The sequence below is a fragment of the Melopsittacus undulatus genome, chromosome Z, assembly GCF_012275295.1.
Source record: "Melopsittacus undulatus isolate bMelUnd1 chromosome Z, bMelUnd1.mat.Z, whole genome shotgun sequence".
NCBI classification, from domain to species: Eukaryota; Metazoa; Chordata; class Aves; order Psittaciformes; family Psittaculidae; genus Melopsittacus; species Melopsittacus undulatus.
Genome location: NC_047557.1, coordinates 82228085 through 82241559, shown reverse-complemented (window position 1 = coordinate 82241559; position 13475 = coordinate 82228085). Strand labels below are relative to the sequence as shown.

Below are 13475 nucleotides of genomic sequence, written 5' to 3'. Positions count from 1 at the left end.
GGACAGTTTTACTTCCCAGCCTATTGATAGAAGTTATACAACTGAATTTACTTTTGATGTGTTGGGAATAACACCAAAGCATTTAGGGAAGTAAAAGTCATGGCTTCCTTGAATATGAAAGGAACTGTTGTTACCTCATCGCCTTCCAGTTGTATACTGGTAAGCAGATCACCAGGTAATGAGGTAGTCACCTAGATTTGCTTTGTGGGGCAACTAGATGCAAGTGGATGTGGAAGAACTGCAGCTCTGAGTTTGATTTAAGCCTTTGCAGGCTTAACATTTTGGGGTAAGAGGAGGCTTTCTGAAAAGGTGGTTGAGATCACAAGTACTGATGGCAGCATTTGAATATTTGTAAACATGTTTTACTCTCCTGAATCAGAGCACTAAACTTTGGTTAAAATCATTGTGGAGGGAATTAAATTCTCTCATTGTTTAACGATGAAAGAGATGTCCTTGCTCTGGGCTGGCTCCTAGAAGAGCTTTTCACTGCTGTAGAAAAAAATAACAACAGTGATTTTTGGACAATTATTTCAGCTTTTTGTGTTGTTCCTCTATCTCCTTGTATGCGATTTGCAAAGTTGTTCCTTGAAACCACCTCAAACATCCAGAGGTTTAATATAAAACCAGGAAATGCTACTGAATTAAAAATAAGCCCCTGTTTTGGGTTGCACATACTTGACATAGGTGTAACAATACTAAATTTTAAAACTATAGCTTTTTCCTGTGCTAAACTGTTTGCAGTGGAGGTGCAGTATAAACTAATTTTGCTTTCCCAGTATGTACAGTGAGAGAACCCTTTAGAGGTACTTAGGTGTTTTCACATTACAGGTTGGAAAAACTTGGATTTTTGAAGACAAGTAGTTTCAGTCAAAGATTATCAGATTATTAAAACCTTTCTTCTTTTCTTTTCTTTTTGGAGGATTGAAGAAGTTAGTGTTATCCAGCATTCCTGCTGAGTATATAACTTACTGCCTCTTCTGATCTTTGAAGAGAGATTTATCACTTCCTGTGGCAATACTGAATACTCAAAAGGTACCCGTTGATTACTTGATCCTTGCCTACCTTCCACATTAATGCACTCCTCCTTCCTGCTCAGGAATGACTACTGCTGACTTCTACGTACTCTGAGCTACTAGAGCGTTATATGAGCCTAGAGTAGCTTATACTTTGGCTCTGTAGTGTACGTGGAGGTGGTTTTATCCTGTTGGAGCGGCTATATCCTCTCCCTGTTCTACCGATGTTTTGACCTACATGAAGAAGAATTTGGCAGCTTCCATGACTGATAGAGCAGATTATCAAATATTCAGATGTCTGAGTTGCCTCATGTGATGCCTGTAATGTTTTTGGAGATGTGTGCTTTGAGTGGCTTGTGCAAACAATTCCTTAGGGATGCTCTCTCCAGCTCCACCAGATTCAAAGAAGGGAGATAGCAGTGAATGCTTGTCCTGCTCTGTTATCAGTCTGGCTGTCCCTGATCCTGTACTGGATCCAGAGCATTTGGTTTTGATACTATGTGTTAGCATTTGTTCTTGTCCCAAAGCTGCCTCTTCAAGCAGGCTGTCTGTGCTGGCAGTCAGGGAACCTTTTCAGCCACCTTATGGCACTCAACATACAGTCTTTTGTTAAAATTCTGGAGAAGAGTACACTATAGTCCTTATTTCCTTAAAGGCTGGTCTGTCTTTTTCATTAGTTTAGAATTGTTCATTGTGGTCCTGGGTTTCCTCCTGCTAGTTAAAAAAATAGTGAGGTCCCTTGTCAGTATTGCTTCCACCTTTCTATCTTAAGTTCATGTAGGAGCTTTGTTTGAGGTAAATCTTTGTACAGCCCTTCTTTGACTTCATGTCACGTGTGAGTTTGTGTCTCCTGAACAGTGATGCCCTGAGCCTGTGCTCTTCTCATGCTATTCTCTTAAAAGCTAGGTGGCTTTGTATAGTCACTGCTCTGAAAGTGCTGCTCACTCGCGGGTTGCTGAGTATGATTCTGTTTCTAGTCAGTGAGCTAGTCAGTGTTTGGGATCCTGTAGAAGGGTTCAAGATCCCCTAGAATTTGTGTGGAAGAGAATGCTGAGACCAATAAATGTTTGTTTCCTAAGAGCTTCATAGGTATAACTTCATAGATTAAAAAAATCCCTCAATTTTGTTTGAAGTGAAAGGACATCCTTCATTTTCGTACAGTGCCAGAGAATATTTTACCCAGAAAATAATTTGGATTGGAAATGACTTCTTGTGGTACTCTGGTCTAATCTGTGGCTCAGTGCAGGACTGGCTTTGAAGTTAGATTAGGTTGTTCTACTTAGTGACTGTTTCCAGTAACTGAAAGATTAATTTCCACAGTATCTCTTGAACAACCTTCTCCAGTGTTTGACCACTCATTGTTGCAGCTTGTCTGTTGCATCTTGTCTTTTCACACTGTACCTCCCAGAGTGTGGGTCAGCTTCTCATTGTTCTTCTGGTAGGTAGTTGCAGGTAGGAGCAAGAATGTCCCTTAGCCTCATCACAGCTGTCTGTTTGCTCTTGTGGGTCTTGATCTTCAGACATCTCATCACTCTGGCAGCCTTTTCATGGGCTTCTTCCCATGTGTACTAACCTCAGAAATGGGCATGTGGAGTGCTTGCATTTCCAGCTTATCCCTGCTTTCCTTCAAGTTTATTAAACCTTGCCCTGTGTCAAAGATCTGATTGAATGTAAATTTGTGCAAGGTATTTTATGCCAGAATTTAGGCTGGATACTGTAACAGAAGTAGGCCATGTTTCCAGTAAAGGAGGGGAGGAATGGCTTTCCTTCCCTCTGGGACATTGCCATAGAGTCAAGCAGAAATGTCTTGTGTTTCTGAAGTATTTATGTCTGCAGTGCTGGGAAGCTTTGCTCCTTGGGTTGTATGTCTATAGGCTAATAGTCCTTGAGTGGTGTCAGGGCTGCTCCACTTCACATCATCTCTTTTAAAAAAAATCTCCAGACTTTAAAATTAAAAAAAAAAAATCCTTAAGCAGAGTCGATACCTTGTAAAGGGAGAAGGGTGATGGTTGTGCCTTGTATTGACTCCCATCAGCTATAGTCTGCAGATACCCCACTAAACCTTTCTGAATTCGTTTTGTCTATAGTGTGAAAACAGACTACGGTTAACTATTGCTTTCTGTTTTCCCCTACTAACAGCTTAATTGCATTTTTTGTTCAAAACGGATCTTTCCACTGTTAAGTCATTTGCCAAGGAGAAGATTGGTTTTGAAAACTGGAAGAAAACTATTTCTTGATCCTGAATTTCAGGAAAACCAAAGTCAGGATAAAAGGCTAGCAGTAGGTAAAAGGTTGCATCCATTCAATGAAGTGTGCGGTTAGCAGTCCTGCCTGGCATGTTTTGACCAGTGACGAGACCTGTGAGATGATAGTTCCACATTGGAGGTGTTTGCTTCACATCAAGTGTCTTCTGACTGGAGAAGTCTTTCATTCTTCAGACTCTTCTGTGTTAATTTACAAGTTGTTAAACTTTCAGAAATGGTAGTCTCCTCCAGAGTTACAGGTCAGGAATAAAATCTTAGCTACTGGCAGTAACTGGTTTACATGCCTACTACCACTGTGTGCAAGCTCTCACCAGCAAAGAACCTGTCAAGGATGCAGCTTGGGTCAGCAGTCTTAACATGCCCTTAGCAGTGGCACAAACCCCACATATTCTCTGAGCATCACCTGTTCTGGTCAGTGAATGCATAGAGCAGATGTGATTTTTTGCAGAGTTAGTGTGAACTAAAAAGAGATCCATTCCAAATGCTTTTTAAAAGCTCACTAGCACTGAGCATCCCCAGCTCTACAAACTTCTCATCAGTGGTGTACTTTGAAGCTGATAAACAATTAAAAATAGACTTGTGTAGGAACAAAAATGCAGCGAGAGCCCAGACTTCAGGGTCTTGCACTAAATATATGATGGAAGAAACGGGGGGAAAAGTACTTAAATTCAGAGAATGGAGAACTAGGGTGAAATTCAGCACTGCTTGGTCACAACACTGCATGCAGCAGGACTGGGCCTTGCTTGAGAAATACTCCTGTGGAGCTGCTTATTGCTTTTGGGTTTGTAGTGTATGTGCACACTGAGGATGGAAAAATATTACAGATGAGAAGTAATGTACTAGCTTGTAAATGTTTTAGTTCTGTACATGTATTTTAAGGATAAATTAATCCTTAATTGACATCCTTAATATCCTTAATTGATAAGAATAACAAAGGTAGCTTTGCAGCCCTGCCATGGACTGTTGCATGGGCTGTTCTTCCTCAGGAAAACAAGGTTAAAATCATGTTAGAGCTGATTTTGTTATTTTATCAGTAGTGCTACTTGTTTCATTAACAGTACTGAAAGAGTTATACTTGCTCTGATCTACACCCCTTTAACAATAAAAGCTGCTTTTGTGCTGTGTTTTGGTATTCCACAGCACAAGAGAAAAAAAACAGCTGAAGAAGGTATAACCAGCTCCAAAATTTCATGTTGCACTCTTCACTTGACATGAGGCATACAGAGGTTTAGATTGTATGAACTGAAAAAGCTAAAGAGTTTGAGAAGTAGAGAGAGGTGTTTGTAAAATGAGTTCATTCTTCCTCGTGAAAAATATTAAAGCCAATTAAAATACTTCTGGTTTTGTTTAAGGCTTTATCAGTAAGTGAAGAGGTCCTCAAGCAGTTATCAGTGCTGCTCTTAGAGCTGTGAGGCTACACATTTTCTGTTAAGCAAGCATTACACATCCAAACAGTGCTCTCCCCCTCACCCCCTTCTCTTCCCTTTCTCTTTTATGTAGTTTCACCAGTACAACTCATCTGTTCTATTCCAGAGTGTGTTCTGACATCAAGAGCTGCATGAAGACTAGCCAACATGAAGAGAACAAATCAGTCCAGGCAGAAGTGCAGAAGCGTCAAGAACCTAAATGTAAATTAAGGGGTTTAAAGTGTGGTATGCGTTCCGTGTGAGGCAGTACTTTCCTGACCACTTAAAGCTTACACTGTGCTGGGAGAAGCTCTCTGAGTCTGCTTTTCTCGTGCCTGGCCTAAATGCTGGGCACACCAGAGACCTGGTCTGGATGGAAATAAGTATGTTTTTGTCTGAGTGAGTTCTGGCCTAGATTAGTTTTCTGCCCAATTAGCTGCAATCTTAGAAATGCTTGTGCTAATGTGAGGGATAGTTGGGGTGACGTGGATAGGAGCGAGTGGGCAGCTTTAAAGTGGAGGTCGCTTCTCTGACATGAATGTGTGTGTTTGAAAATGAGGCCTTTTCTCCTTGCAGGTCAAGTGCCTTTGTAGGATTTTTATTTTTAATTCACCTGCTTTGAAGCTTGATTTTAATGGTACAGTTAGGGCTCAGTGTATGATAATGTGAGTCCAAATGAATTATATGTGTGCTTAAAATGTATTCAACTAAGAACTTTAGCGCGAAGGCCACTGTATAGGGTTCACTTGGGTTTGATTCTGTTTGCGTCTGTTCCAACATTTGGTAATATGGATAAACTTCCTTGTGATCTGTGATTCCAAAGCAAGGATAACTTAGGCTCTAGGAATTTGTCTTGTCCACCTGGGCAAAACTCTCTTGGAATTTCCTGTCCGTGCTGCAACAACAGTAAACTATACCTCTGCATTTGACAGCCTGACATTAAGTTTACTAAGCATTGACTTTAGTTTTTGTTATATGCATCAGGGTGTAATTTGTGAGATGACTCACAGTTCCTGCATGGGCAGCTGTTGTTCATGGGGTAGAACCCATATCACCATCCCAGGGATGAGCACATCCTGCTCATCTGATTTGAAGCCTGAATTCCATTGTCCAGGCAGAGTGTCACTACTTAATGAGTACTCACAAGAAGATAAAAGGAGCAGCTGTTCCCCAAAAGGTAGTTCTTGAATACTCATTCATCTAGATGAAGCCTTAGAGGAAAACAAAATCCAAACACTTGTAGCTTGTTATGAAGTCTAGAATTCCATGAAACTTGTTGTATTGGTCTCTTTTTGGGTGTGGAATCGGAAGCCATGGAATCCTGCTCTGGTCAGACTGATTGTGAAGAAACATCTTTTTTTGCTGTTAGCAGTTCGCTAATAGTCTAAATGAAAGCCTCAATTCATGTGTGAGGGGAAAAATGATGCAGACATTTGCTGAGAAAACTATTGACCTTTTCTGGTATCTGCTGTCACTAGTAGACTTGACTGTTGGTGGCAGTGGATTTTACAGACTGTTTTAACCTGAAATAGTTTTCCATTGTTCTCAATTTATTACCTGCAATTATTGCAGTGGTCTTCTGTGAGCTCCTTCATCACTTTTATATTATGAGGAACTCTAAAAGGGAGGGACTGATTACTTTTATGATCTAGCATAAATTGAAAAAAAAAATCCTCTGTGACTGCTACTCTTAAAGTGTACATTTTTCTGTATTTTACACCTGATAAAATCGCCTGTTTGTCCTTCTGAAATGAATTGTCAGGTTAGCAAAACAGAATAGCTTTCTTAATAGATTAAGAAGGGAAAAATTTCCCCCAAAATTACTGATATGAAAATGTTTCATTCACATTTCCCCACTTTAACTAGAGAATTCTGTGTATGACTGGGGAAATAGCTCATCTGGTGATACACTTGCAGTTACTGGAAGAAGTAGGGAAAAACTAAAATTTTAAAGAATGTTAGCTAGGAATGGAAGGAGAAATTAAGGAGAAAAGAACAAGTTTTAAGAACAAGTACATTTAATAAATTTTCCATACTACCTTCTTGATAAAATTGGAATTCTCCAGATCTAAAGGAAAACCAAGGAAAAACTGGTCCTCCCAGAAATGAAGCTGAAAAGCTTCTAACAGACTGCTTTCTTTATTAAGGTTTATCATGTCAGGTAAAGCTAGTTGTAGCCCAAGTGAATTCAACATGGGTAGGATTTGTTATTGGTAACTGCAGGAATTTTTTTCTTTTTTTGGGGGGGGTGGAGAGGGAAATTGGTGTGGTGTGAATATTTCTTCACAGTACAAGTTTGAGGTAGTTGGCATTGTTGCATGACATTTTCCTCCCTATTGCAGGCTACAGCTTATTACAGCAGAACTAGCAGGATTAGTTCTGGAAGAGCTGTGACTGTGGGGACTTTACCACTCTCAGGTGTAAGGATTAAGAGGGACCTTGTGATGCAGACAGCTGAGGAGAGACATGGAGTTGAATTTCCTTCTTGTCTCTCTGGGAGACCCTGTATGCATACTCCATTTTTGCGTGTTGCACATCTTCCTTCCCCTGAATTGTTGATCCCAAGTCCCAGGCTAACTGTATCCTGAGTAATTGCAGAAAGTCACATGCTGACTAAAAAATAGGGATCAGTCCTGAATGAAAGGTCTTACAACTTTGAACTATTTCATGAGACATGCTGCTAGAAAGAACTTTTCTCTGAGCAGGAGCAGCAACTAGGAAGATTACTTTTGTAGGTAGGAAGGAGGGGGCTAAAATGGCAGTGGGAGGCTGGAGGCAGTTATAGAATTGTCACAGGATGCTTTTTGATCCTATTTCTACATCAGGCTGACTGTGGGTAATGAATGTTTTGTACCCATGGAGATAGATGGTGGCTTGGCTGGGCTCTTAGGAGCTCATAAGGGTAGAAGGTAAAGATCACTTTGGTAACATCTGACCAAAAGCAGATGTTATCAAACATCTTTCAAACATCTTCACATAAGCAGAAGTAAAAGGTAACTTTCATTCACAATTAACTACTAATTGAATAAAAGAGTAGTGTGTGAGTTTGATCACAGTTAAATGCTATTGGATTTAAACAGGAAGGCACCGACAAACTGCCTGTGACCCAGAGGGTTGCAGGATGACTGAGACAGCAATTGACCTGTAGTGTGACTGGGTGGGTGGCAGAATAGCACGGAGGGGAGGGACACATCTCAGTATAGCCACCTAGCTTCTGGGACACAAGGTTATTGGTGCTGGGGTTTGCTCAGAGCTTTAAGCTGGTGGCAGTCTGAACCTACTCCCTTTATCTCTGCCCAGGCATTCCTGCGGGGAATCGGATCAGGAACATATTCTAACATAATGAACTGGGTTTTTTTCTCTGCATTAGTTTTCAGCTGGAATTAGTTGTTGATCAAGTTTATTCTGGTGAGTGAATAATTCTATCAATACTAAGGAAGGGGAGAGCAGCTCTTTCGGCCCCAGAGCTGTGGTTTCCTGTCTTACAAGGGATTAGGAAGCCATTATGGGAGTTGAGAATCTGGTCTTATATGTGGTTGATGCAGGGGAAAGGTGGGTTCCTCTAGATGATAATTTAGTGTAGGGATCCACTTACAAACTTACAATCACTCTCTGGAAGGGTGTGCTTTTCTCCCTGCCCTATTTAGGAAGAGACACCTCTCACACAGACACCTTGATTAAGTAACCACCATCAGGACTTCACTCTTCCCTTCTAGGTTTCTTGCTTTTCCTTTTTCTTACTCTCTCTAAGGTGCTAAAATATTTCTCAGGCCAATTCCTTAATAGCCTTTTTTTTGGGGGGGGGGGGTTGTTTCTGTTGTTGTTTAAAGCTGCAGTAGCTGTTTGTGAACTAGCATATTTGAATTAATTGGTTGGTTGTAGTGCCCATGTTGTAAGTGACAAGGAGGAAGTGAGAAAACAGCTGGAGATGGGCATAGAAGTTACAGCCACTGGATATTGAATTTAATGCAGTAGGCAAATGAAAGCTTTAAGTGTCCAGCACGAGAAAGTTTCTTAATATAAGAAACGTGTCCCAGCTTCTTACTTTCTGCTCAATCTTTCATATTTTGCATGTGATAGCACTGAAAATACTGTACTCCAAGTTGTTCACAGGATGCGACATGTTCTTTAAGCTTTGTGAGCTTTATCAAGTATGTTTCACGTTTCTAGGCTTATCTTTAAAATGAAAAAGAGGGAAAGTTGGTTCCTAAAGAATTGAACACAAGATTCTTAAGCTTTTGTTACACCTATTACTTGCAATTGGATGCTGTTAGTTATCTGTATTTCTGTGAGCAGTTAACAGGAATGGATGAGACTTTAGTATTATATTTTCCTCTGTATAATCTGACTTCTGGACAGCCAGTGGGTCTTTGGTTTCATACACAGCTTAGATCCAGCTGAGACTCTTCTCTTGAGTATTGTACCATGGCTGAACTACTCCTAGAACCACCTTGAATTCAAAAGCTTTATAGCTGTGTTTGTGAAGTGCTGAAGTGCTAAGGTAGCAAACTCTGCTTGAGTATGCATAGTCCTGCTTAGAGCTCTTCAGGCATCTTCCTACCGCTTTCCACATTGTGTCAGGACTTTTTGATTGGAGTGCTGCACCGTGTAGAGAACCATTGGAATGGTTTTAAACCAAGAGAGTAGACCTTTAAGAAGAGGTCACACATCTATCTGATTCATGTTCTGGATTTGGTGCTGTTCTGATACACCTAGGAGATAACGAGCAATTACAGTGAATAGTGAATAAGAGCAGTGCTGGGAAAGGCTGTACTTAGTGCTTTGTGGTTTATATATGTTTGTTTGCTTTAGGGAAAGCTATATTTGTGCCCTGTTCATCTCTTGTCAGGGAAGCCCTGCTGGAGGAGATGGGAAGGCTGCCTGGCTTTTAAACTGCTCTGTCTTCGACTATGCTTAGCTGGGAGGCTGTTTGGAGGAAGAATATGGCTGTCTCACAGTGGGGAAGGAGAATGGCCAAAGTCTTCTGCAGTAACTTTGCATCTGCTAGTGTCCTTAAATACTTACACATACATACTGACTGCAAGAGCAGGGAGGAAAAAAAAGGAAAAAATACCTGTTTATCCCATTGGATTTTTTTAAATCTTTCTCTTTAAGTGTCATAAATACTGAATAACTGTAGTCTTTTAGGTGAAGTTTTTGCTTGCTCCTCCATTCAGTTTTCAAAGGTTTATAGGGCATGCAGGAGAAACATAAGTCTCCCATGTTTTAACACTCCCATATCAATTTTAATAAGTGGCAAATCCAGACGTGTCAAAGCCATGACAATTTTGGAATGGGATGTGGATGTGGGTTGTCTGAATTCAAAGTCTGAATGTGTTGCAGGATTGCTTCTTGGAGTTCTCTTGTTTATGTTTGGTTTGGGTTTTTTTTTTTTTGCTTGCACTAATGTAGCTGCTGCTATTTACATCATTTTACGAATGCCAAAAATTTATTGATAGCATTTGGCTTCACTGTTTCTATTGATTTTTGGTTTTATTTGGTTTCCTCAAGTGAGCTGTACATTACAGCACTAAATCTACTCTGCAATTGCTTTGCATGTCCCACAGTCTTTCAATGAGGCTGTACTTTGGCAGGAAAGTAAACATTTTGCTGTTATTTGGATCATGAAGTTTAATGCTGTTCAGGGCTTGATTTTGTAACATTGGCTGAGAGGCGGGTAAACCCTCCTCGTGACAGTAGCTTTATAATAAATAACCCAGCTGAAAGAACATGCAGTAGCCATCCTAATCTATAAACATCCCTCTCTGGGTTTGTGCTGTCTGCACTGACATCTGCAGCAAGTTGTCTTCAGTGCTTCTCCAAGGAAGATTAAAGCTGTTGCAGACACAATAATTGAATGCTGTGTGTCACAGTCTTTTGATTGTTTAGTCGAGCTTCATCAGCTGCCTTGTACTGGAAGCTTTCTTAAATCTTGTTCCTGAATGTTAAAGAAGCTGAAAACACAGGCTGCATGTTTTGCTAGCTTACGTGTAAGGCTTTTAGAAGGGACCCAGAATGTGAAATGTTGTGTTGTAGTTGCACTGCAGTCAATAGAGCTCTTAGCATTAAATTATCTCAAGCAACCTTTTGAACTCCTGTCATTGACATAAAGTGTCAGTTGTGTCAAACACACACCCCCTCTTATTTCTGCCTGTTTAATTTTTAGATGAACTGCCTATCAGTTATTTGAGAAATCTTAGGTATGTTGTTAGGACATAACTTTTTACCTGGCTCACTGGATTGTGTCTGAGCGTTGAGCTGTGACACAATGTTTAGTGACAGTCTGTCTTATTTTACTTGATGGAGCCCATTTGGCAAGCACAAAATCGTAGTATCATAAATGTTGTGGGTTGGAAGGGGTCTTAAAGACCATCCAGTTCCAGCCCCCTGCCACAGGCATGTGTGTGAAGACTGTCTCAAACTGTTATGTGGGAATTTTGATGGAGATTTCAGTTGTTGGGTCTTTCCTTAGTCACTCTCATTGTGGAAGCTCTTGGGTTTTTTTCAGTCTTGATTTACCAAATCATCTTCTATTAACTTCCTGCTTTTTCCTTTTGAGATTCAGTCATTGTGGAACTAAGCTATTGGTAAGAAGGTATAGTAACTAGTAGGAAGAGAGCTGAAGATAAAAGCCAGAAATAAAAGATTAGGAGAATGACAAAATATGTATTTGGTTTTTACTCCTAGTGTTCCATGATAATCATCTTAGTTGTAGGAAACAATATGTCATCTGAAAAAAGTTTCCAGTATTTTGGAACTCTGTAGCTCATTTCTAGGAGTGTAGATCTGTAAAAATTGAGGAAGATCTACTTAAATTAAATCAGTGAAAGTGGAAAATCCTCAACAAGCTGCAGGATCCTATCCAGTGAGTTGATGGCATCTTCTGGTGACTCCTCCAGGAAACATAAAACCTTCCTCTATAGCCCACTTCACGAAAAAGGAGGATTAAGGTAAAAAAAAACAAACCCCACCAAAACCCAAATCTTTAAAACAGGGTGATTTAGAAGTGACAGGAGCAGGCAGTGCAACCCTCACTGCAGCAGCGATGGTGTCTTTCCAGAGAGCTTATTTAATAGGAAAGGGCCCATCCTTTTTCCCGAGCTCTTTTTCCTCTCAAGCTTAGGAGCCATCCTGTGTTTCCCTAGTTGTAGCCAGAAGATCCACATTTTCTTGGGAAGAAATCTCAGCAGCTTGGCATGAGTTTTGAGCTCGCCAAGACATCTGTCAATATACTCCTGTGTATTTCTGTGTCTTTATGATACATTGTTAATATAACTTTGAGAGGTTTGTACTTTTCTTTAAAATACTGTGACATTTGCCCTAGTGGCAGGAGCCTGGTTTTAAAACCGTAATTTTCATATTAATTCACTGAAAGGAACAGCCTGTAGTGCATAGCTTGGGAGTAAATGCTTGTCCATGTGCTGAATTTTGGAATACTGGAAGGATGAGTCAGAATGAACCAGAGGAAATGTCATGGGAAGTGGCAGGAGACTGCGATGTGGGAGGACACCCAAGCTTAGCTAGGTCTGAGCTTTGGGTCTGGCCTTCACAGAAGGCTGTGATGAGGATGAGAAGAAACGGCCTCAAGCTGCACCAGGGAATATTTAGACTGGAGATTAGGAACAGTTTCTTCACTGTGGTCAGGCATTGGAACAGGCTGCCCAGGGCAGTGGTGGAGTCACCATCCCTGAAAATGTTAACAAAATGTAGACAAGGCTTTTAGTGACATGGTTCAGTGGTGGCCTTGCAGTGCTGGGGTAACAGTTGGCCTTGATGATCTTAGAGCTCTTTTCCAGCCTGGTTGATTCTATGATTCTGTGGGCATTGACGCATAGAATCTCTAGAGTAAGAGGTAAGTGTCCCTGGGATCCGAGAGGGAGCTAGAAGAAATAGGAGTGTCTTAGTTTCTTTACTGAATGCTTGTTAACAGTCCTTTCACTTCCACACACATGTCCACTGCCATTGTGAACATCCTTTAAATGAAGTCTTGCCTGCAGGCATTTCTTTGGTCTTGGTGCAAGCCTGCATTCCTCAGCTGGCAAACTTCCTCACAGCAGAGCCAGGTGCTGCAGTCGTCAGGTATGTGAGTGACCCATTCCTGGGTGAACACAGGATTTGCTGATGTGCAAGTGTGAGATGATGCCTTCCTGCTGACTCCACTGGAGTGGCTTTTGCAGGTAGAGGACACTGGCAAATCTTGGCCTGCTGGTTGGCTTTCAGGTGAACCTAGGCTCATTGCCAACTTTGATATAGGCAATAAATGTGAAGGTCCTTGCAAGAGCCCACCTCTGCTCAGAGCTACCTCTGCTTGTGTGAAGGATGCTGACCTCTGTTCCTCTATAAGGCACCAAAATGGAATTGCATTAGCTATGCAGATAGGATTTTAGTGTTTTTTCCCTTTCCACCTTAAATCTTTTGCTATTACTCCTACAGCTGTTTACCATATTCTTATTCTATTTATCTCTGTCCTTCCTTTTTCTGTTCAGAGACTTTTGGTCACCTGACAACACATTTCTCTCTATCTGAAAATATTTGAGATAATTGAAACACAGTTTGCTCCGATTGCAGTTGCTGTAGGCCAAAGATCAGTGCTCCGTTTGGATCACCTGCTGGCTAGTGTCAAGTACTTACATCATCCTGTGTCCTTTAGCTGTTTGTTCATATGGATTTGTTCTGCCTTGACAAACTGATCGGCGGTGAAGGTACAGGGAGGCTGGATCCCTGCAGGGAGTGCACATGAAGCCATCTGTCGGTATTTTTGGGTGTCTGGTGCCCTCTGGAGACTGCTGCTA

General features: G+C 41.0%; 1 protein-coding gene across 5 annotated transcripts in view; it reads left to right on the top strand.

Moving 5' to 3' along the window:
• The window catches only part of CTCF (CCCTC-binding factor), a 34510-nt gene that overhangs the window by 7263 nt on the left and 13772 nt on the right, over positions 1-13475 (top strand). The window contains exons 1-2 of one of the 5 annotated variants that reach the window (XM_013129864.3): positions 924-1032; positions 4811-4905. The exons of 2 other annotated variants lie outside the window; for them this stretch is intronic. In XM_013129864.3, the coding sequence (XP_012985318.3) occupies positions 4852-4905 (54 nt within the window). In that variant the 5' untranslated portion in view covers positions 924-1032; positions 4811-4851. Of the gene's footprint in view, positions 1-923; positions 1033-4810; positions 4906-5052; positions 5067-13475 lie in introns of those variants that run through there. 2 more of the 5 variants (XM_034072850.1, XM_034072852.1) reach the window with 2 other exon arrangements.